Source organism: Myotis lucifugus, unplaced genomic scaffold (genome assembly GCF_000147115.1).
Source record: "Myotis lucifugus unplaced genomic scaffold, Myoluc2.0 scaffold_205, whole genome shotgun sequence".
NCBI classification, from domain to species: domain Eukaryota; kingdom Metazoa; phylum Chordata; class Mammalia; order Chiroptera; family Vespertilionidae; genus Myotis; species Myotis lucifugus.
Window position 1 is genome coordinate 544,706 of NW_005871253.1, and position 25,208 is coordinate 569,913.

The window sequence follows — 25,208 nt, forward strand, 5'->3', positions numbered from 1 at the left end:
TTATCATAACATATGTATATAAACATTTTGCTTCCTTCCAACACTTCACTTTTATAAATACCACTGCAACAAAAACCCTTGTATGTGCATTCTTTTTTAATTTAACCACATATTTGTCTAGGATCAATTTCTAGACAAGGAAAGGAAAAAGGAAGGAAAGGAATAATCTACAATTTCTTCATAGACCATTCTATAAGAACTTTTTCTAGAAGCCAAAATTATACCCTCGGTTGGTTAATTTAATTCTACAACTAAAAGGAAGTCTAGATATCAAAATCCCTTGTTTTTCAGTTTGAAGTTACTAAAATAAAAACAATGGAAGTTTTCAAATTATCAGAATTTTAAGGTAAATTTCAGTGGGTTTCATTATTTTTTGGTTCTTTCCTTTGGTTTCTTATCCTTCCTGTTGGCATCTTCCCTGCCAGGTCCCTCCCTCCCTCCCTCTCCCACTCTCTCTCTTCTTATGCCTTGCTCCTTGGTTGTCCCTATCCATTCCTCTCATTTGCTTTTGGTAAATATATCTAATTTTAGTGAGTAGTTAAGCTGTGGACAGATTTATAAATATAGGCCAATATTCAGCAATATTATGGAAGGCTTGCTGCATTCCAGGAAGGAGTTGGGGTAAGTGAATAGCAGAGGAAGGAGCATTTATTTCCCTTTCAAGTACAAAAGAGAAAAGTCATTGAAAGCTGTATGCAGTCCGGAAAACATCTTCGACCAGGGAATCTTTGTAAGCAGTCTGCACGTCTGCCTTATCCTTGCCATGCTTGGCAGGTTTACTGCCGTTCACGTTAATGACATTTTTAAAAATAGGCTGGTGTGTTGCAATCTGCCTATGGTGACTTGCTTTAACTAGCCTTTCTTGGTGTGTACACAGGTGGGAGTCTTTAGTCCTTGTGCTGATGTATTTTATCTACATTGTCATCATGAAGTAAGTAAAATGCTTTCTTAGTTTCCTTCCCAAGACTGTTTTCTACATTCAACATGATGTGATAATGTGGAAAGAGGAACAGGGGAGAGGGCAGGGATCTGGCTGGCTTTCGCTGCATATCGTCACAGGCTCATGTGGCTCCCTGGGCAACCTGCTATGAATCACTGCAGCTCTGGTAGCCATAGAGAAGACCCTTCCAATCTATGTGTGATGATAGAAGCAGAGCTTCAGTTTAATTTGAGAAATCTCTCAAGAGAAAGCTCTCTTCAAGGCCTAGCAACCTAGGTTTTGGCTATTTCTTCATTCTCTTTCATAACAAGAAAGGAGGTAAAACTTAATTACTTATGCTTCTATATAGGATGAGAGAAGGGACCAGAGCTAATTAAGAGATTACTAAAACCATGGTTGAAATATCTATGGACTTCCATTATTTGCCTGGTTATCTATGGCTGTGTAACAAATGATCCCAAAACTTAGTGTCTTCAAACCACAAACATGTACTACCTCATACTGTTTCTGAGAGTTGGGCACCCAGGAGCAGCTTGACTGGAGGGTCCTAGCTCAGGGTTTTTCATGAGATTGCAGATATGAGATTGGCCAGAGTGGCCGTCATCTACTTGATGGTGCTCCAAGCTGGCCCGCTTACATGGTTGGTGAGTTAATTTTGGCTATCGGCTGCAGGCCTCAGCTCCTCACCCCATGGGCCTCTCCTGAAGGCTACTCGAGTGTCCCACACACAAGAGCTCCAAGAGAGAGCAAGAAAGACCCCACGATGCTTTTTATAATCTAGTCTCACAAATCACATGCCATCGCTTTTGTCATATTCTGTGTATTAGCAGCAAGTCACTAGGTCCAGTCCACACTCAGAGGGTCTGCTTTGCCTTTTGAAAGGAAGGGTGTCAAAGAATTTGTGTATACATTTTAAATCCAGCACATCATATGGTTTTTTTTTCCCTCTTAGAGTTTGGATAGCTTACTATTTATATCAAGAATTACACTGTAACCCGGCCAGCATGGCTCAGTGGTTGAGCATCCACTTATGAACTAGGAGGTCACGGGTCAATTCCCGGTCAGGGCACAGGTTGCAGGCTCGATCCCCAGTGTGGGGTGTGCAGGAGGTAGCCAATCAATAGTTCTCTCTCATCATTGATCTCTCTTCCTCTCTGAAATCAAGAAATATATATATATATATATGAATTGCACTGCAAATGTTCCCCATACTCGAAGGTAAAATGTAAACACCAGGGTTGTGAACCTGCTGGTTCATCATTTTGCCAAGTCCCATTGGGATGAGGAGCTTATAAATAGTACAGAGATCTTCGGTGCTGCAGCTGCCAGCCCCATGGGAGCAGTTTCTTTTATTCTAATTTAGCCCATACTTTCCTCAGCATATGCGACCCCAGGAGTGATTTCCTTCTCAGGGGGCAAGAAATTCGAAGGCTTTCAGAAGCTGCCAGTTTGGACATGGCAGGGAGCAGGCTGGAACTGGCAGGTCAAGGTTTTCTTGCTCTGAGACCTGACAGTAATTAGTCCTGCCACCAGTGGCTGCGAGCCCTGTTCAGAGGAATCAGTGTGGCCTCTGGCAAAGGTCACCTGAACCATGATGGTAGGAGCTGGCTTGCCTATGTCTGCAGGCCTGCCACCCACCACTCAATGGGGAGTCCAGGCTTCATCTCAGGAGCTGTCCGTGGTCAGTGCAGACCCAATGTCTGGGTCTTGTTACCTGAAGAAGGTATTTCTAGAGTGTCCTGGTGTAGAGTAACCATGAGATGACTGACCAAGAAATCAGGGGCTCTTATCAAAAATCACCTTTCATTTACAAATACCAAGAGGTGGGCTCCCACAAAAACTAGAGTTGGCCCAAAGGCTTTCTGACATATCTAGATTTCAAAGGGAAAGCCATTCAAGATGGGAGCATCCATCTTGCTCCTCTTTCTCTAAAATAGCAAAGTTATTAGGGAATCAGTGCCACAGTGGACAGGCCTCAACAATGCACGTGTGTTCCTTCGTTGGTTTTTATTTATTTCACCCTTTCTTTTTCTTTTCTTTTTTTACTTTCTGTGGTTCTAAGTTTGAGTTCCCAAAGAGTCAAGAGCCCTTTTCTTCCTTTTAGAAAAGGCATTTTGGTCAGTTTTTCCAAAGAATTGACTGTCTGCTATATGCCCAGCAACTCTAGCATTTTGAATTGAATTTAGATGAAAGCATGTCCCACACTGAATTCACTGGAAGCTTCACAGAATAAGCAGGTCTTCAAAACCAAAGCTGGTCTACAGGGAAGCTGGATTGAGGGGTTTTACTAGTCCCCTCCTGTGACCACTGCACCCCTCTGCCAGGCCATCGCCAAGCCCGTGGGCTGCTGGTGGGGCATGTGGACATTAAGAGAACACAGTGAACGATTTCTCTTCTCTCCTCCAAACCATACCCAGTGTGAAAGCTAATGAGGTGTGTTTCTGCTGATGCCTCAGCTTCACTAGCCTTCCAGCTGTTCGGACCAGCAGGAGACAAATAAAACCAGGAATGGCGGCCACTGTGCTTGCGGGATTTTCTCCATAAATCCTGGTCCTAAGTTCTAAATTGAAATCTCTGCTCTTTAGCCATCCCCCTCTGCAATCAGAGGCTTTAATCATTGGGTTTTATAAAATCTGATTTATAAAATTGCATGCTTCACAATAAAGTAGCTTCAGGGTGCAAGCACAAAATTTAAAACACTCAATTAAAAATATAAAACAGAGCGGCAGCAGTTAAAAATGGCATATATTAGAGTCCTCAGCTGCCTCCTGGGTAGATGGCTTTAAATGACATTAAACATTCTGTCAGGAAGTCAAAGAGCCACTTAGTTTGGCCAGAAAGTTCCTGGGAACATGAGGCACACCTGGCCTAGGCGAGGACTGATTTCTGCATCTCTGCATCACTCCTCTGGGATTTGGTCCCCAGATGAAGCAATATGGTCCGGAGGCTAAGATCAAGTCCTTCACTTCAAACCCTGGCTGCAGATCCCACCCCGCCACTTACTAGCATGGGGACCTTGGCCAAGCTACTCAGGCATTTATGAATCTCAGTTTCCTCTTCTACAAAACAGGGTTAATCATACTTCCTACCTCCAATGTTTTTTTGTAAGGATGGGGTGTGACAGCATAGTTACTATCCAATATCTGGTTTCAAGGAAGTTCTCATAATACTATCCATAGTGTCGTATCCTGTTACCCAAATCCAAATAAATATATAACACAGAGTTGTACTTTAACACCAAACCCTCATGCAAGTCAGTATTTCTATGTGGAGAATGGATTCGGGGTCAAGATGACAGGAACAGTGCCCCTCCCACATGGCTCTATTAGTTGGGCAAGGCACTCTTGTTGAGTCTACAATGTGGAAAGATCTTTCATTAAGAAGAATGTTGAATATAGACAAAAGTTAACAGAATAGTGCAGCAATTTTCAACCGGTGTGCCACAAGAATTTCTAAACATGCAATACCTGACTATTTAGTCAGGGGCACTGACCAAAAGATTGCCAAATAAAAAATGGCAATGCCCACACAATAGCCATCCAGTGTGGGTGAATCAAAATTATACCTTTTATTTTCATCAGATTGGCAAAAAATATAATGTAATTTTGGTGGGCCGCAGAATTTTGTAATTAGTTTATGTGTGCCATGAGATGAAAAAGGTTGAAAATCTCTGGAATCGTGTGATGGATCCCATGTGCTCACCACCAGCCACCAGCCACCCACAGTTGCTCCATCCACACTCCTATCAATTTCCCTTCCTCTCTATGATTTGAAGTCCCAGACTTCAGGCCAGTTCATCCATAAAAATCTCAGTATATGAGATTTTTAACATAATACATTATTATCATACCTAAAGTTAATGCTAATTTTCAATAGAACTGAAGATGGAATCAGTGTTCAGATTTGCAGTCATCTCTTAAACATCATTTTTACAGGTTTAGTTTAATCTTATAAATGTCATAAATACTTTTAAAAAGCAGAATCCAAATAAATTCCACTCATTACAATTAATTGCTCCATGTCTTGGCTCTCTTTTCATCTATAAATCCCCCCTCTGTTTACCTTTTTTTTCTCTTTCCATTTGTTCTTCAACAAAGTTGGATTGCTTGCTCCACAGAGGTGTCCATAGTTTGGAAATTGGTGTAGTGTGGCCTGCCCCTCTGGTCTCTGTGTTTCCTCTATGTCAGCCATCAACCTGATTCAGGTTAAACTGTGTCCCAAGTGGTGGTGCATCCTCCCCCCAGCAATCACGTTGTCTCTCTGTGATGTTGGCAGCCGCTGATGCTCAAAATCTGGCTCCATTATTGCTTTAGGGTTGCGCAGTAGTAATGTTCTGCCTCTTATAAGAAGCCCTGGCTGGTTTGGCTCAGTGGATAGAGCATCAGCTCATGGACTGAAGGGTTCTGGGTTCGATTCCAGTCAAGGGCACTTACCTTGGTTGCAGTCTCAATCCCCGGCCTGGGTCAAGGCACATCTAGGAGGCAACCAATCGATGTCTCTCTCTCACATCGATGTTTCTCTGTCTCCCTCTCTCCCTTCCACTCTCTCTAAAAATCAACAGAAAAATATCCTCAGGTGAGGATTAACAAAAAAGAAAAATGATGGCATAAGAGTAACAGAGAATCACAGGATGCCAATCTGTGACCTCAGGAAACCCAAGACAGACAGAGACCTAGAGTGCCAGCCAACCAGTAGCACGTAGACCATGACACACCAGGTAGCAGCATGGATGAGACACCTTCTCCTTTCCCCAGCAAGGTGTCCCTGACAGCAAAGGCCCTGGAGACGTGGCCCAGAGAAGGGAGACGTGGCCGTCCCACTAAGTCTCATCCGTGTCCTTCCATGCACGGACTCCAGCTCAGGGAGCTCAATCTCAGAGGTGCCTCCATGGACATTGAAGAGATTGCAGAGAAAGCAGTTTGTCACTATTTGTTTATGGAAAGTTGATTTCATGTTCACATATCCTTACATTGGAAAATGGGGCAGGTTGTATATTATGAGGGGAACTGCAATGACAGAATAATGACAATAATAACTGGAGGTGTGGGGTCCCCACGATGCGTCCAGACGGCAGGGACACTGGGTGGGAGTTGGGGAATGGAGGAACAGCGAACGCTGATGGGCTCTCTTCCCTTGTCGCTCTGCTCAGATATAACACTTGCATACATCAGTGCTTCGACAGGAGGACGAAAGGTGCTGGAAACATGGTCAACGGCTTGGCCAGCAATGCCGAAATTGATGACAGCAGCAACTGCGATGCCACTGTGGTGCTACTCAAGAAAGGTAACCAAGGAGAGCCTGTGCCCAGGAAGTAAGCACAGATGGGGGCACTGCAGCTGCCTGGAGAGGGCGCTGCCTCTCTGAGGGAGAGCAGGCTCCTGTCCTCCCTCCCTCCCTTTGGCCACACCCTGGGGCAGGCTCATACCTGTTTATGCGCTGACTCAGAAAGCCCCATGCAAGTTCTTGGGCAAAACATTTGCTGGGAGTGATACAAGGTGATTAGGACAGGATGGTAAGGGAGAGAAGACCATGGGTTTTGAGCTATTGATTCTATCACATTTTGGCTGTGTGACCACGAAGCAAGTCACTTAATCAATCTGAGCTTCAATCTTCTCTTCTGCAGAATGGGGATAATTTTTGTAATGAGTAAAGGAGATAAAGTATGTAAAATACTTCATTAGTGATAGTTGTCATTAGTATATTTTTATATCCAATTTCACTTCCAGGCTGCATTACCTCAGTTTCCAAGCTGCAGCATGATATAGTTAATGACCTTTTCTTTAAAGTAATTTTTATATTTAATAGATTCTTGTTAATCAGTTTATATACGTAGACAAATAATATAATGCTCTCCAATAATGTTATTTCTTAGAGCACTGATGGCGAAACCTATGACACGCGTGTCAGAGGTGACACGCGAGCTCATTTTTTTGGTTGATTTTTCTTTGTTAAATGGCATTTAAATATATAAAATAAATATCAAAAATATAAATCTTTGTTTTACTATGGTTGAAAATATCAAAAAATTTCTATATGTGACACGGCACCAGAGTTAAGTTAGGGTTTTTCAAAATGCTGGCACGCCGAGCTCAAAAGGTTCGCCAAGACTGTCTTAGAGGAACACAAAAATTACCAATTATTTTTGCCTAGAATATGCTTCGTTTTTTATTTAATTTTTTTTAACTTTCCCCTTGTAATACGTGGGCTTATTTCTTCTTGATCCCATATGGTTGCTTTGCAGGAAAAAAAACCAAAAAAGAAACTAGAAAATCTATAGGTTCTTTTCAAATGTATGTCTGACTTTGGAATCTGTTGGTAATTATGAGAATTTTAAAATCGACCAGTTGGTAGACTTTCCTAATTATGTGCATGTTTAACTAAAGACTTAGGATTATTCAGTGCCATCCCACATAAGGATATCATTTACTTTTTTTCTCTGGGTAGTTTATAACCATAAAAGGAATACTCTTGGGGAGGCAGAGAGTGCTACCTAATATTATTTAGTGTTTCCAGAGATCATTTCATGGTTTAGTGGCTTGGAAACAGGAGTGAGCACTGAGAGGGCCCGGGCTAGGTACCCGTGAGCTATGTGCTCATGTTGCACATTCCTAGAGAGGGGCCTTGGTGAAATTTGTTTCCAGCCAGTCAGCAAATCGTTACATAAGATTTGCCTGAAATCTCCTTTGGGCCTTGGGCCTCTGTAACGTGGCCACTCGCCCATCTATCAGCCCTGCTCATAGGCTGGGCGGCAGCAATGTGTCCATTTCTCCACCATGTCCTCCACTTAACACTAAAGTCAAGTCTGCAGCTTTTAACCTCTCAGTATGAACATTGTTGGCATCTGAAGGGCGTAAAAGGTTACTAAAGATTATAGGGGTCTTTGTTATGCCCCAGATCTGAGTTATTGGGGGGGGGGCGTTTCTTTGAGGACAAGGAGGAATTCTCATTTATTATCACTCATTTTTTTCTGTCAGTGAATGATGCTATCAATGAGCCCCAAAAAGCAGTCTTTGGTTCTTCCCCACATTTTGCTTACTACAGCCCTCCCTGAATTGGTGGATAGATGATAAGGAGGCAGGGAGGGAGGGAGGGAGGGAGGGAGGGAGGCAGGCAGGCAGACAACTGGGAGCATAAGAGGGAAGAAAGTAGAGAAAGGAAAGGAAGACTGAATGAATATCTGTTTCCAGCTCCTAGTCTCAATCTTTTTATTTTGTGTTTTTAATCTCCCTTTAATCTCCCTAGCCAATTTCCACCGCAAAGCGTCAGTGATCATGGTGGATGAGTTGCTGTCAGCCTACCCACACCAGCTGTCTTTCTCTGAGGCTGGACTTCGAATCATGATCACCAGCCACTTTCCCCCCAAGACCAGACTCTCCATGGCCAGCCGCATGTTGATCAATGAGGTATCTGGGAAAGCACAAGCCATTTGCCGCTGGACAGGGATGGGAAACTAGGAAGGAGAGAAAGTTTCTGGGTCTGAAAGTAGCAGCACCTAATTCAACATTTAACACAATAATATCCCTCAGCCATTTTGAAACATCATTGCTCGCTGGGCCAACTGCGCATCCTGGTCCTTGCTCCTCCCTCCACATGTTGACAGACATGGTCCGGCTCCCAGTTATACAGAAAAAAACTCTCCGATCCTTTTCTATGTACCTTTTTCTTTACATCTTCCATTTTATTGGAGCCCTCTCGTGTGAATGAACTTGCACAGAAGTAGTTTCATACCAAAATTGCTTTAAAATAATGCTGAGACTCTGACCTGAATTTTCCTATGTATTCCTTTCTCTGGTACACTAGTCCAAACACATTTGTGTGGCTTTCCTAAAATTTGGAGAAGAAAGTTAACATCACAGTGCACAGAGGCTCAAGAACCCTGATAGAAAAGAAGTACAATCTGAGCAATGGGAATTTTCCTCTAACGTGCTTTACAAATTCCAGTAGGTATGAAGGTTAATCCTCCTTCCCAGAGGAGGTTTTCTGATTTGGTTATTACTTTGAGGAATCCCTTGAGACTTGTCTGCAGTGTTCTGAAAGCATCTCCTTGTCAGCTGCCTGGAAGAAATCCCAGTAGCTGCTGTTCTGGGTGTAGGGATGTACAGTCCATCTTCCCGTGGTAAGAATGTGCCTTTCTCTTTCCAGAGACAAAGACTGATAAACAGCAGGGCTTACACCAATGGAGAATCCGAAGTGGCCATCAAAATCCCAATTAAACACACCGTGGAGAATGGGACAGGGCCCAGCAGTGCCCCAGACAGGGGCGTGAATGGGACTCGGAGGGATGACGTTGTTGCCGAGGCTGGCAATGAGACCGAGAATGAGAACGAGGACAACGAGAACAATGAGAACGACGAAGAGGAAGAGGAGGATGAGGAGGATGACGAAGGACCGTACACACCATTCGACCCTCCCTGTAAGAGGTCCTATGTCTGGGCTGTGGTTGGGGCTCCTTTGAAGGCCACTGAGTAGATGCCCTTCACTTTGATTATCTTCCTGCCGCTCATTTCAAATAAATATCTCTGTATGAGCACAGAAATATTTATATTAACATCTGCAGCAGGCAAGACTGTTGTGAGGGTCCAAAGATGAGCAGCATGGCAACACATGCTCATTGGTTGCCATGTAGGCTCTTTGGCCAAGTTTATAATTGCGGAGGCAGTCCCTCTCTTAGCTGCTCTGTGGCCCTTTTGGTGCTAAGGAGGAGAGCACATGACCCAGGCGTGTCAGCAGAGCAGCTTGGGCACACGAGACGTGGCACTCCACCCACCTTCACCCGTCCCGTTACGGTTGGCAGGGGTTAGCAGGGGGTTGTCCTGCCAAGGCCAGCCCTGGGTACATGTGCAGCCCTCCCCGTTCGCCTTTGTTATTCTTCTCACTGCGGCCCCTCACGCCATTTAGGTGCTTCCTCTCCCAGCACCTGCTGCTCCCAGGGCAGGCACCACAGGAGATGCACACCTGGGCACAGAGCATCCTGGCCCGGTTAAACCTCACCCAGGGGGCTGGCTGAGGACACCCCTCTGGTACCTAGGGGAGGAGCAAGACAGGGTGGTGTCCTTCTCCCCTGACTGCTGCCTCTAATGAAGACTTGTCCTTCCCAGTGACCTTGTCCTCACCCACCCCACCCATGAGTGAGACAGGAGGACCGAGCCCAAAGAATTCTGCCCATTTTCTAGACTTGCCAGAAGCTTCCGATTGTTTCAGGAAAGTGTGCACGGGTCGGACTCACTTTCACTGTCAAGTGGGTGGGGCTTAATTAGCGTGTGTGTGTGTGTGTGTGTGTGTGTGTGTGTGTGTGTGTGTGTGTCTTCTCCGGGAGGGTTGAATCTCTAGGAGGACTTTAAACTCTGCGGAAGGATTGCTTGGTCCACCTGAAAGGCCTTTCCGTGGTGGGACATGGGGGCGGAGCCTCAGGTCCGGAAGCCAGGTCTCTGTGTGCTCCCTTCTGTGTTCAGGAGACAGCAAGTAAAACGGACTCGAACTGCTCCTGGGCCCCCTCGGGGCTCCTGAGAGCTCAGCCTGGTCAAGTGCTTGCCAAACTAACCAGAAAACGTCACCCCGATTCCTATGCCCCACCCCCTGAACTGCCCAGCCAGAGTTAAATCACCATTTGTCAGTAGGTAATCTTTTTTCTTTTTTTAAAATATATATTTTTATTGATTTCAGAGAGGAAGGGAGAGTGAGAGAGAGATAGAAACGTCAATGATGAGAGAAAATCGTTGATTGGCTGCCTCCTGCACATCCCCCACTGGGGATCAGCCCACAACCTGGGCATGTGCCCTGACCAGGAATCGAACAGTACCTCCTGGTTCTTAGGTCGATGCTCAACCACTGAGCCACGCCGGCTGGGCAGTAGGTAATCTTGGTAGAAAAAAAATAGACTGTGTCTTGATCCATTTTGCTACCTGTCTCTGTATTTCTTGGCAACCTTCTTTCCTATCAGCCAGGACAAAGGCATTTTAAGGATTAACACGTTAAGTGCCCAGTCAGTCACCGGTGACTGACGCTATACTTTCTTTCGGGAAGACAAAACAAGCTGGGCGCTTAACGTGTTAAAGGACCAGACACTCCATTCATCCCTTGTAAGCTCCTGTGCGCCTTCTCTGTTGCTGCACACACAGCAGGTTATCACAGGTTTAGCCACGTAAAACGACGGCTGTTGCATAGCTCTCTGTTCTGTAGGTCAGAAGGCTGGCAGGGCCTGGCTGGGTTTGCAGAGGCTCACGGGCCAAAATGGAGGTGTGGGCAGGGTGGCAACTCATCTCAGAGGCCCTGGGAGGCCCCAGCACATGTGGGCTGCCAGCAGATGTCTGCTCCTTGTGGTGGCACGGCTGGGTCCCGTTTCCTTGCTGGCTATAGGCCGGGGCTGCTCACTGCTCCAGAGGCCACCATATTCCTCATCACGTGGCCCTTCCAGCTGCAAACCAGCAACAGCGTGACAGGTCCTTGTCACCTTTCTAATCTCCCTGGCTGCCCCTTCTGCTTGGGAGGGTTCCTGTGACCGAGCTCAGCTCTGCCGTATAGCCACGCACATGGCATGGAAGTTCCTGAGTCGGGGCACAGAACTGGGGCTGCCCATCTGGAATCCTCCCTCCCAGCCCTTGTTTCAGAGTCTGCCATCGGCAACTCCTAACCAAGCTCCAGAAATGCTAATTTTGCTAAAGTCATTCACTGAGTGAGGAAGCAGTAGGCCAGGGGCTATGGTGGCCTCCCAGAAGCCCCAAGTACATCCCTCCAGGCAGACACCTAAAGACACGTGTGTGAGACCAGACACGGTGTCCAGCTCCCACACGTGACTTCATTACTTAGTGGGATTAAGGGCCCTTTTAGATCATGTGTCCACATTTCCCATCTGGACAAGGTAAGTGCCAGGCCTAACTGTGGGTGTGAGGTGTCTCCTCATCTCTGAAACCAAGGAGGTGAAGGGGCTCCAGGGCTTCCAGCCATGTTCCTTCTTCCTCATGTGACAGGAGACCTGGCTGCAGGCATGGGCTCAGACCCACCTCAGGCCCCTGCATCTTTCACAAGCACCGGCCCCAGAGGCCCCAGAGGAGAAACGATGCTCTGCATGGGCCTGATACCCGGGGGTCTCTGCTTCGTCCCAAGGCCCTGCTTCATCCCAGTGCCCCGAGCGAACAGGTCCCAAGTTCCTGTACACCGGCCCTTCTCACCAGGGCTTCCTTGACAAAACACAGGTTCTGACTCAGAAGGGTGGGGCCTCAGAGTCTTCATTTCTAATGAGCCCTCAGGTGATGCCAGTGCTGTTGGTCCACAGGCCACACCTGGAATGGAGAGGGGCTGGAGGCCTGGAGATACTTTGGTGACTTCACAGTCCTTCTGAGGCTTAGGGGAGCCTAATTCCGTGCCCGGTTCTGCCTCTGAAATGGAGAATGGGCTTGTCCAACTATGAGCCTCAGAACTCCTCCGCTAGCTGCTGAGAAATCTCATTTCTGGAGCCAGGAACTTCCATTTGAGGCTCGGAGGTTGTGTCCAGCCAGGCCCTCCCTCAGGCAGGCCTCCTTGCAACGTGGAGCAGCCTGAGGGGGCCTCAGGCCAGCAGAGGGCACTCGAGGAGCCAGAAGGACAGTCTGGGGGTTCCTCTCAGGCTAAGTTCCCTTGGCCTGAGAAAGGTCCGTCCACACAATGAGCACGTTTTTCTTCTCTTGATCCTGTGAGGGCCAGTCTCCCCCTGTTCCAGTTACCCAGCTGCAGGGCTTTCTTCTCGCCAGGACTTGAGTGGGTATAATCAACAAATAAGTATGTGTGTTTATATGTGTATACATGAATATAGGTGTATGTGCATGTTTATATGTGTATACATGAATATAGGTGTATGTGCATATATTATGCACATGTATGATCGATATCAATCTGTGCATATAATATGTGTTAATATACATGCATGTACACATCTTTAAGGTATTGTATATTACATAATGTATACACATATTAACATACCTGAGTTTTTATGTGTACATGTATAGATTAAATATATATAATGGACACCTATGCATAGTTTATCTATATATGTATACATACATATAAATTATACATATATTCTTATCTCTTGTGTGAAGAAAGCCTTACTATTGACTGAGAGAAACAGAAACATTTACATGTACATGGAGGTAAACACACCTTCATTTTAAAAAATGAAAAGAAATACACCAAAGTATAAGTATGTTTTTGTAGTTGGGATTATTTTTTATTTTCTCTGCTTTTTTTATTTTAAAACAATGTACCTTTTAGTTGCCTATATGATTAGAACAAATTTATATATTTAACTTTAGGTCTAAAATACTGAGCAATGAGTGACTTTTTCTCCATCCAATAGAATTAAGTGTCCAAAGAAGTTTAATAAGAACTATAACTTGGGAAGAAGTCATTTGCTTTTTTGAGCCAGCGATACTGACCAGGGATGTTCAGAGCCCCTGCTCCATCTCCCATTTGCTGGCTGATATTCGAGAAATCACGTAACCACTGGTACATCAGGTTTGTGTGCAGGGAATTTTGTTTCATTCAACTGCTGCTGTATCTGCAGGACCTGGGCGTGCCTGGCCAGAGGGGCAGAGTGGACCGCTCCCGCTCCTCAAAACCATTGAAAACACACATTTCTGCATCACTTGATTTATTCAAGAAGTTGTATTTTTTATATTGCATTTAAAGGTATACCTTGAATTTCTGCTTTAAATTTGTTGTTCTTACAATGGAACTGTAACTCAAAGAAAGCACCTACAGCCTTTTGGATGACAGGGAAAACAGTTTTCAAGATATAATGTCTTCCCAGTGTGAAGTCAAAATCTTTTTCAGCCGAGAGACCAAACTCAAACTCATCGCTGCTGGCTTTACCCAATGTCACTTCTGTGCCCTTCAGTCCTAAGTCCTGACTTCATTTTTCTTGTCATTTTTATTTTCTAAAGAATGACAAATAGCCAAATTGAAGTCATTTCTCGACTCATTCATGTGTTTCTTTGTAACTTGGATGGGGTGTGTATATTAAACTCTCTCTCCCTGGGAGGGCATCTGGGAGACTGCACGGCCAGTAGGGGATGCCAAGGCCCCAGACTGATAAGTCACTACCACATTGCAGGGTTTAGGGACGTGCAGACTTCCAGGATGCATTTGGGATCCAAAAATCTGGCCATAATCTGGATTCTGCAGCATTTGAAAACCCCTCAGAAAACAAATCCTCAGGCAGTCCTCTTGCTTTGTAATCCAGCCAAACAGTCTCAATGTTCTCCTCATTCACTTTGCCATCTCCAAACCTGAAATCTAGCAAGATGCTGCTAATCGGAAAAGATGCTCTGGGCCTTTTAATCTGTTCTCTTTGCTCTATTCTGCACCTGTGAGTGGGATACCTTTAAAAAACACACACACACACACACACACACACACAAATACTATTCTTTGGTCTGTCTGCTTATATTGTTCATAGCAATGTTATTACTGTCAATATTATCAATATATATATTGATCATGTGATATATGCCCTGCCCTGTTCATGGCATTTAAAGTACAGTACTGAGCAGGCTTGAGAAAACACTCATTCTTATAGAGTTTATATTCTAGTTTGGGGCAACTGAAAACAAATGAGGAAACAAATAAATCTGATACTTTCAGACAGAAATCATTTGCTATGAAGCAAATAAATGAGGGTGATGGGAAGGAAGTGGAGTAGTGAGGGTCTTATTTAGACTGGTGATTGGCGGGGTCCGGGACATTGGAGCTGTGCGGTGGACCACCTGACAGGGAACTGTAGGTGCAAAGGCCCGAAGGTAGAAAGAAACTTGGTGTCTGAGGACAGAGAGCTGGGGCAGGGGGATGTGTAAGTAGGGAGAGTGGTAAGTGGGAGCCAAATCATTTAGGACCTTGTCAGCCATGTTGAGGAGATATCATTTTTCTCTGAGGGCAGTAGAAGCAAGTGGAAGGTTCTAGAACAGTTTACTTTTTGAGACTCTCCTCTGGCTACTGATGGTGAGCAGATGGAGGTGGAGCAAGTGTAGGAGCAGTGAGTCCCTTAGGAACTCGGGTCTTCAGCCAGGTCATGGATGGAGGGCCTGCCCAGGGAAAGGCTGTGGGAATCGTGAGCTGCAAGCAGACTGAGGGTGCCCTGGGCAGGTTGCTAGGGTTGGTGTGGGGATGAGAGAACGGGGAGAGTCAAGAATGATTCTGAGGATTTTGACTCCTGCCAACTTACGTTGTCCCAGCCCCATCCTGATATCCCATGTAATTCTTCCAGCTACTCTGAGTTCAGTGTTGCTCTGTCCACATTTTACAGATGGGGAAACTGAGACTTAGGGGATGTAAGTAACTGAGACACTTGATTCAGGCAAAGTGGGCACTGGAGCCCCACTCTTCCCTTAGTGACGACCTTGCCATCCAAGGGAGACCGGGGAGCCAAAAGTGATGTTGTGTAACTTTATTCTGTGGTTTTAAGAAAATATTTGGAGACTGGCAAGAAATATAATGAAATAACTGCTGGATACTGGTATGAAATTATGAAATAAATTTTGTTAAACCTTTCATTAGTCCCTGTTCAAAATGTAATTTAAAAATACCGTCTTATCTCTGGTGGGTATAGAAAACTGTTTGGTAATTTCTTATAAAGTTAAGTAAACACCCACCCTGTGACTCAGCAATTCTACTCCTGGGTCTTTGCCCAAAAGAAATGAAAACATGCCTCAAAAAGACTTGTACAAGAATGCTCATAGCCACTCTCGTTGTAATACCTGAAAACTGCAACAACCCAAATTCCCATCCACAGGAGAATAGATAAACAAGCTGCGGTGTATTCACAGGGTGGAACACTGCACAGCAATTAAACGGAATGAATCAGTTACACATGAATGAATCACACACAAAAAACACATGTTGAATGAAAGAAGGTAAACATAAAAACATACTATATGATTTTATTTATTTGAAGTTGAAGAACAGGAAAGATTAATCTCTGGTGGTCGCAGGTGGGAGGATGACTAGGAGGAGGCACAGGGAACTTTCCGGAAGAGGAGATTGCGATTGAAGAAGGGAGTACATATGTCTATGCGTAGTTCTTTCCAGAGGTGAGTTAGCACTGAAGCAGTAAGGTTATAAAGGCCAAAAGAGAACTAATATGTTTTTCAAATCTAAGGCAACAAGGAAATGATGATCATATAGTGACCAAAATAAACATGTATGGGTGTCTCTGAGTCATAGTCCTCAGGCAGCACAGAGATGGGAGGATCGGGTCATCACTGACAAAGCCGCCATCTTATTCATGGCAACAGGTAGTTAGAGAAATAGAAAACAATGATTCATTTGTAAGTCCATATCAGTTTAGGATACAAACACTCAATGCACTGTTTTGACAACCTTGAGAGCTTTCAAATCATCTTTCAAAATTTCAGGGCATTGACAGACGATGCTGAGAGATTCCAGTAGATGGCGCTATGACCACTGACACCTTACAATCTGGAAAGCTATGGTGACCTGTGTATCCATGGGGAGAATAGACAGCAGAGGCCAACTAGTGGTTTTCCTAGCAACACCCCGCCCCCCCCCCCAAACCTCTACCCCCACACACTTCCCTCACCCATTTGTGTCCTGCGAAACTTCCTCATTCTTTTGCTCCTGGCCCCATTCGCCAAGCCATCCCCCCAGCCTTGTCTGATTCAGAAGTGACTCATCCTTTCATTTTGGAGGCCTACCTAGCAGGTGGGCTGCAGAGAAGGTTGGTATTCTGCTTGGTTTTGTCCGTCAGGTTTTGTTGGTGATGAAAAGCCATTTGTGTCTTTTAGGGAAAGAGCAACATAGTAAGGTTTCTTTCACAGGCCATCAATTAAGATGTAAGGGCCTGGGGAATGCAGTACGGAGAGCTGGTGAAGCAGAGAAATGAAGCTGACTGATTTGTGTGTGTGTGTTTTGTCTTTTTTTTATTTTCCCAGCTGGCAAACTGGAGACAGTGAAATGGGTGTTCACCTGGCCACTGAGTTTTGTCTTATACTTCACTGTACCCAACTGCAACAAGCCCCGCTGGGAGAAGTGGTTTATGGTGACATTTGCTTCCTCCACGCTGTGGATCGCAGCCTTCTCCTACATAATGGTGTGGATGGTGAGTGCATTGAGGACCCCACGGCAGCACGCGACCTCTGTAGAGAGAGAAATACACTCAACCAGAGGGGAATACCGGTTGGGGTTTCAGCCCAGAAACTATAACAGTCAGCTGTTGCAGCAATAAGCTGCATAACAAAACACCCTGAAACAGTGGTTTAGAATCACAAGCATTTGTCCTCTTGCTCACATCTTCAGGGTGACTGTGATTGGGCTCATTTCCGCAGACACTGACGGAGCAGCTGTGCTTCAAGCCACAGCATGGTTCCATTGATTCAGGCCGCAGGTGGGGTTCACATCTAATCTATGTGTTGGCCCATTTTCCTGGACCAGTGGCTGCCTGGGGAACGCTCTTCTCATGGTGGATCACTGGAACGCATGAGGGCAAGTGGGAACACATGGTGTCTCCTAGGGCCTTGGCTGTGACTTCCACCCACATTCCATCATCCCCAACATCCATGGGGGCGGGGGGGGGGGGGCCTATACTCAAGAGCTAATAAAATGTTCTGGAAGGATTATTTTGGAGGTAATAAATTTGTGAACTTTGGCACAATTAAATCATAATTACCCCTTGCCTCCAACATCATGTACTTTTTTTTTCAACCTAAATCTTATAGCCACAGGTTTCTCCCTTCTCCTGTCCTCATTAACATTGTTATTTGACATATTCACTGGGTGCCGTCTCTGTTCCGGGTTTGGGGACTGGTGTTGGTGTCCCTGTCCTCCAGGTGCTCAGTGGTTTTTTCCCAAGTCCACCTACAGGCAAACCCATCCACTGACCTGAGGTTTACCCTCCCTCCTTCGGACTCCTGCTCTGGTGGAGATGCAGCTCTAAGAAGTCCTGGGAAATGGTGGGGGATAGGGAGAAAACAGGAAGCAGGAGACTTGGCCCAGCCATCTGGGGAATCAGTTCCCCAGGACTCCAGACTCAGCCACAAGCATCCGAATAACACCAGAGGGTAGGCCAAGCCCCAGCGAGACAAACCCAATTCCCATAGAGACCTGGCTGAGGGCTATTAGAAAGGAAAACGAGGTTTGGCCAGGATGCTTGTAGTGCCATATCTCCAAAGCCTCCTCAGAACAACAAACAGACATGCTGTGTGTTTCTGCATCTCACTTTCCTCCTTGGAGAGAGGAAGACAGAAACCCCCAAGGCCACCCCAAGTTCAGTTCAGCACTGAACAGAAATGAGGTGCATTCTCCAGTTTAAAAGGGGGCCAGCCAGGCATCTCAATGTAACTAACTTCCCACAAACCTTTGGACTGCGAAGGAGCACCTGTGGCCTTTGGAGGAAGTCAGGGTGCATTCATAAGTGTCTCCTTCAATCGCTGGCCGGGAGGAACTGTGAGAATGTGCTATTTACAGGACATGGTTTGCATTTCTTGTAACTTTGTAGAAAGTGAGGTCAAGTGGCATCCTGACCAATTCCTCTCAGTTCTTGCAAGTTATCCTCTCCTTAGGCCAACATATAGGAATTTTGTCTCTTGCCCACCCACCTCTCCTGCCACTTCTCACCGCCCCCACCATGATGTCTCACCACCTGCTTTCTTCTGTCTTACCATCTGGAATTAAGGGGCCAGAATGGGCTCATTTGCATAATGGAGGCACTGACTCAGGCTAAACCCCTCCTATGTAGACAGAGGTGCTATCTGTGCAGAGGAGCCTGCCTGCCAGGGTGGGAATGCCCGCCTCTGCCACTTACTCACACTTGTGCCTCAGTTTCCGTATCCAAAGAACAGAGATAACGATAGCACTACTCCATGGGCTGTTGTGAGAATTAAATCAGTTAAAGCGCACAGACATCACTTAGCACAGTGCCCGAGTACTCAGTAAACATAATGATATGGTGCGGAGGGCAGTGTTGACAAAGGTGATGCTAAGCAAGCTTCCAGGGAAAGAGGAAAGGAATCAGCAGCTATGGCTTTTCCTACAAGATGGGAGGTGTGGATTCCCATCATGCAGCTCGAATTCCCAGCCCAACTTTGGCAGCCATGAATTCTGAGTTTCCCAGGACCACCCTGAGTGTGAATATTCTATCCCAATATTGCCTTTTCCCCCCAGACACTATTTTTCCTCTCTCAGGCCATCTGTCTCAGCTGAAAGGAACAAGTGAAAAAGGCCAATCTTTGACTGGAAAACATGAGCTCCATGACTGCACCCTGGTCCCCTGACCGGCAGCCCCAGCCTGCTCCCCGAGACCTTCTTCCCCTCTGTCTTCATACAGAGAGCCTACGCTGCCCCCTGGAGAGACCGCCTTTTCTGTTTCTCGGTCAAAGGATTCACGGGCAGGTAGGACTGGAGTCGGCCTTCAGCTCACCACCTCTTCCTGCTTCTTCCAGGTCACAATCATCGGTTACACACTGGGGATTCCTGACGTCATCATGGGGATCACCTTCCTGGCAGCCGGGACCAGTGTGCCTGACTGCATGGCCAGCCTCATCGTGGCCAGACAAGGTGGGGCCACCAGTGGGCTGGGGTAGAGGAGGAAGGAAGACCTCTCAACAAGGGTGTGGGAGGGTGGGTGTCCACATGGCAATGACCAGGGCTTCAAAGCCCAGCTTGGAAGGGGTGATGGGGGACTTCAGTGCCATGTTGGTCAAAAGGCTTCTTGGCATCAGAACAGGGAAACAAGCCAGAAGGTCCACTCTTGAGAAGGGCAGAGAAGTTTTCTAGGTAGCACCAGCCCCCCTTTCTGGAGGTCAAATTACCATTTTTTAATTATTAAAAATAGTAATAAATATATTGATAGCTAACCTTTGCTAAGTGCCTCACACTGAGTAAAGCAATTTAGGCACATTATCTTATATAACTTAAAGAATTCTATGAGTTGGGGACAATCATACACCCATTTTATGGATAAGGCAACTGAGGCTTAGAGAGGACAGACCCCCAGAGACTAAGGTTTACTCAGCTGCAGTAACCCTCAAGGTAGCAGTTGCCATAGGTCACTCTTCAGTGTGTGACAGACCCTCCCCTCCTTCAAAACCAAGGTCATAGTTAACCTTCCCAGATGGTTGCCCCAGATGACCATGCCCCTCCCCAGCACCCCTCTAACTTATATGCCTGATTTGTGCTAGAGGACCTTTGTTTTCAACAAAATGTGTAGCTGTGACACTGAACACAGTGTCCTCAACAAGTCCTCACAAAAGTCTACTGGTTAAATCATTTTTCTTAATATTGCTCAGTGGTTTAGAAGAATTGAATACAGTGTAAAACAGGTGGGTTTTACTGAAATGTATGGGTTGGTGAGATCATGAGCCCATTTATACAACTGTTATGCTTATTCCTTTCTATAAGGATGTATTCTAATTTATTAAATCATATTTGGATTTTTGAAGCACATCTGACCAGTGATCATGTTGGAAGTAAGGGTCAACAGTTTGAAGAATGTGTATTTTATTCTATTCTCTTGAAAATACGTATTCTATTCTAATGACTATGTATTTTACAGTCAGCATCATTCTATAGCAGTGATTTTCAACCTGTATGCCACAAGAACTTTTAAAACATGCAATACCTGACTATTTTGTCAAGGGTACTGACCTCTTTTCCCTTAGATTGTCAAATAAAAAACATGACAACTCAACAATAGACATCCAGTGTGAATGAATCAAAATTATACTTATTTTTTGTCAGATCTACAAAAAACACATTTTTTTGTATGTGCTGCAGAATTGTAGTAATTAGTTTATGTGTGCCATGAGATGAAAAAGGTTTAAAATCACTGTTCCATAGTGACGGCCTGGGAGAGAACCAAATATGTGAGCTTGCAGACCTGCCAGCTAGGTCTCTGGCTGTCAGACCAAAGGTTTGGGGGAGTCCCTTGTGGGCACTCCCCTGAGATCACTTCCCTCACTGCAGTGACCTCTTGTCCCTGCAGGCATGGGAGACATGGCCGTGTCCAACTCCATCGGGAGCAACGTGTTTGACATCCTCATCGGCCTTGGTCTCCCCTGGGCCCTGCAGACTCTGGCTGTGGATTATGGATCCTACGTAAGTGGTTTTTCTCTTTAAATCCAGGGTGACAAGGACTCTGTTTTTAGTGGCCTTGGCCACTGTGACTTTGTCTCAAGGCTAGAAAGTGTGGAAATACTAATGTTGAGCAGGAAACAAATTCTCCCCATCAAAGTCATTCTAAAGTGAGGCTAGTGGGATCATTCAGGACTCAAGAGCAGGGTTGGAAACTTTTTCTGTAAAGAAACAGAGGGTAGCTGACTGGTTTGGCTCAATTGGTTGAGCATCAACCCATAAATCAAGAAGTCACTGGTTTGATTCTTGCCCAGATTGTGAGCTTGATCCCCAGTAGGGGGTGTGCAGGAGGCAGCTGGTCAATGATGTTTCTCTCTCATTGATGTTTTTATCTCTCTATCCCTCTCACCTCCTCTCTCTAAAGATCAATAACATATTTTTTTAAAAAGAGAAACAGAGGGTAAATGCTTTAGGCTTTGTGGGCCAGACAGTCTCTATCTCATCTACTTAGCTCTGCTGTGATAGCCTGATCAGCCACAGATGATATGGAAGTGAATGAGTGTGGCTGTTTAAGTACAACTTTATTAATTAATAGAAACTGAAATTTGAATTTCATATAATTTTCACATATTATGATTCTTTCATTTCTTTTCAACCCTTTGAAAATGTAAACACCATTCTTAACTCATAGGCAATGCAAGTCCTGGTGGTGAGCTTGATTTGGCCCAGGTTCCATAATTTGCCAACCCCTTCTCAAGTGTATTTATTTTGCATGCAAAATATCTTTGTATGTGAAGGAAAGGGCACAAAATACAAGAGTCCCTCTCTGCCAGGGATCTGGTGACTGTCAGACCCTCCTGTGACGACCTCCATGCTCTCCCTCAAGGTTAAGTGGATTATAGCTTCAGGTGGATTTGCGGGTGGGTGACACAGGTAGTCCAGGTGGACCTCAATGCTCTTTCCCAACTTGCCGAAATGTCCCACGTCTGCTACAGAAGCTTCTGCCCTAGACACTGTCCAAAGACTGAGGAAGAAACTGTGATTCCAGATTTCTTCCTGTATCTGGAAGAAGGATTGTGCCTATGAAGCTGTTACACCTGCCCAGTGCTCAGTGCTTCTCTAAATGGGCTGCTGAGCGTGACTTAGTCTGTCTGTACTATATGTTCTAAGGAATTGTTTATTCTGCAGAAAATGCTGTAGTGAATTTTATCAAATGGTAGTTGTATTCGAAGTTGCTTGACTAATGGCTGTTTCAAACTAGGAAAGGGGTATCCAACCAGTTGCAATTGTTGGGGAGGAGGGTACCCTACTTTAGTTCTTATGGTTGGACTAGGATGAAACAATAAAATTGACACAAGACTGCATTCACAGGAGAAAAATCAGTTTAATATGTGTGCATGGGAGAATCATAACATGATGCTCAGATCATAAAATGAGGCTCAAAGAAATGAATGACCCCGTCACCTTTTTATACTTTTTAGACAAAGAAACGATGAATTTGTGAGAAGTGGACAGGACAAAGAAAGCTGGTGCTCATTAGAAAGGAATCTAAGCAAGGATTGGGCTTGGGTAGTAAATTAGTAAAGGCAGTTCAGCGTTTGTTTATATAAGCTTTGGACTCTGGATTCTTTTCACTCTGTGGTTAGATTCTCTCTCGGCCCTCAGGAGCATTGAGGGTATCTATCACATGGGAGATTTATCGCTGCTTTTAGGGGGACAGAGAGGTCAGGGTTTCTTCTTGTACAGGCAGATTCTTACGTAGCTTTAGTTTAAAATATCAATACAGATTATTGTAGGGTATCTTGAGGCAGCCTACCCTGGGTCTGGACACAATGGAATTGGAATCCATACAGAAAGGCCATATGCCTCTGGTTCATGTGAAGTTACCTACTGGCTGAGAGGTTTCACCATAGGTCATCCTTGATCTTCATTGTCTCACCCCTCCCTCCTAGTGCTCTATCTCCTCTAAATGCAATGTTCTATCTCTCATTTCATTTCTTGATTCGTCTTTATAGCCTGTTTTCATTGGGACCCCAGAATAGCTGGGGGCAACAATCTGTTGAGTTCATCAGCAACCCACCTGGTTTATTACTCGGTCTCTTTCACCTTCCCACTTACCTCTTACCAAAGTTAAGAAGTAAAATGCAGACCCGTGTGAATTTCAACTACTGTTTTTCTTCTCTGTAACTGAAGAACAGGCAGCAAAAAGATAAGAAGAAATTACACTCTGAATAGCCTGGAAAATCAATCCATGAATAATAGATTTTTACCACATGACTCTCTCCAGGGAAGGATGGACAGGCAGGAGCAGGGGATGCAAATCCTTGTAATGTCCCTAAAGTCCATTATGTTTCTTTTTCTTTACTGGGATTACAGGGTACAGCCATGGAAGGTGAAATCAAAAACTCAAAAACAAAACTCAGAACTCATCCTGGAATTAACTAGTTTCTCTAACCAGCTTTGAAAACTTCCTGACAGAACGTGGATATCAGGCCTGAAATTCCAACTCAACTAGGCACGCTGTCTGCCACAAATAACCCCCTAAATGTTCTGCCTTCCTCTTCTCCTCTCTGACATGCTCCCAACACTCTTCAGGGAACAGAAAATTAAACAAAATTCTCATATCCGTAACTCCCGCAGCCATGAAGACTTACCATTTCAGGTCCCAAACTCTAGTGGCAGGGTGACATCATTCAGGCCCTGTTAGATCTTTGGCCCAAATTCCTGTTTTTCATCTGTAGATGACGTAATTGGGTCACTCTGGTCATTTTGCTGGAATTGTACAAGGAGTACATCTGATCCTGTGGTTAAAGATGGTCCTTATCCTTGAAATGAAGGAGGAAATGCAGAAGGAAAGGTGGCCACATCTGGTCTATGACCAAGGCAAAGCCACATGGGAGAGTGCTCTTAGGAAAGAGTTTGGGTTGGGAAGACTGGAAAAAATGTGTCACATTGCGTTATCATCCAAATGCTGCTGTATCTGTAACCAGGGCCAGAGAGATGGTAATTTTATTCCAGGGGTACAGACATCCCGTGTAGCCCTCTCTTTTGAAAGCAGAAATTCATCAATATAATCAAAACAGTTCATGAACCCCAGGGAAATCAAGGCCATTTCATTTTGTATATAGTGTGAGGTAAGGGTTCATCTTCATTCTTTTGCATGTTGATATCATTGTTTCAGTACCATTTGTTGTAAAGATTTCATTTTGAACTTTAAAAATTCTAAGGAAAAAATTCTAGTTAGCTTCTTTTACAGTAAGACGGCCTGCGGACTGAAAGGTCCCAGGTTCGATTCCGGTCAAGGGCATGTACCTGGGTTGCGGGCACATCCTCAAGTGGGAGATGTGCAGGAGGCAGCTGATCGATGTTTCTCTCTCATCGATGTTTCTAACTCTCTATCTCTCTCCCTTCCTCTCTGTAAAAAATCAATAAAATATATTTAAAAAAATAATAATAATAAAAATAAATAAAAATTCTAAGGAAAAAATTCTAGTTAGCTTCATTTTCAGTAATATTCACAACTTGCTTCTTGCCCATTTGCATTTTAGTTCTGATTCAGTTAGAATGAAAACTTCCCCTGACAGTGAAGATAATCACTATTTGGGAATGCAGGAGTCTAGAATACCCAACTGTAATTGAAATATAATCATGGCAGTGATTCTGAGTGAGCAGGAAAAACTTAAGAATGAAATATTTTCATTAAAAACAATTAAGATGCTGGTAGGGAGAAAGGTGGACTTTAATTTTCTGGACAACTTTACTTGTACAGAATTCCTCTTTGTCTAGTAATGTTAGACCAAACGAGGTGCCCAGTATTTGGCCCAACCAAGCTTTATCTTTTGGTTTTCCTAGAAGTCAGGTGTCCCAGAAAGTGGCCCTGTAGAACCAGACCACTTCACAGAGATGGTGGAGGGGCTCCATTGTCTCTCCAGCTCATTCTTCAGGTGTCAGCTTAGATGTCAACTGTATTCTCCCAGACTTTGGTCAGGTGTCACTCCTGTATTTTTCCGCAGCTCCCATGGAAGCTTTCCTTGGCCTCTTTGTCTGAGCCTCCTCCAGAGGCGATCTCCCTGAGAGTAGGAACTCTGTTTTATACATCGTTTGCTCTGTGCCCAGCACAGGGCCTGGTGCTCAGAATGCGCTCAACAAATACTTGCTGGTTGGCTGGATGGATCCTAAGTTTCCCATCAGCATCACCTCAGCTGCGGGGGGG

General features: G+C 45.0%; 1 protein-coding gene across 5 annotated transcripts in view; it reads left to right on the top strand.

Moving 5' to 3' along the window:
- The window catches only part of SLC24A3 (solute carrier family 24 member 3), a 460,854-nt gene that overhangs the window by 411,292 nt on the left and 24,354 nt on the right, over positions 1–25,208 (top strand). For all 5 annotated transcript variants that reach the window (XM_006097516.3, XM_023761284.1, XM_023761285.1 and 2 more), the window contains 7 exons: positions 878–931; positions 6,090–6,223; positions 8,183–8,343; positions 9,083–9,353; positions 16,861–17,027; positions 19,366–19,480; positions 20,907–21,019. In XM_006097516.3, the coding sequence (XP_006097578.3) occupies positions 878–931; positions 6,090–6,223; positions 8,183–8,343; positions 9,083–9,353; positions 16,861–17,027; positions 19,366–19,480; positions 20,907–21,019 (1,015 nt within the window). The remainder of the gene's footprint in view (positions 1–877; positions 932–6,089; positions 6,224–8,182; positions 8,344–9,082; positions 9,354–16,860; positions 17,028–19,365; positions 19,481–20,906; positions 21,020–25,208) is intronic.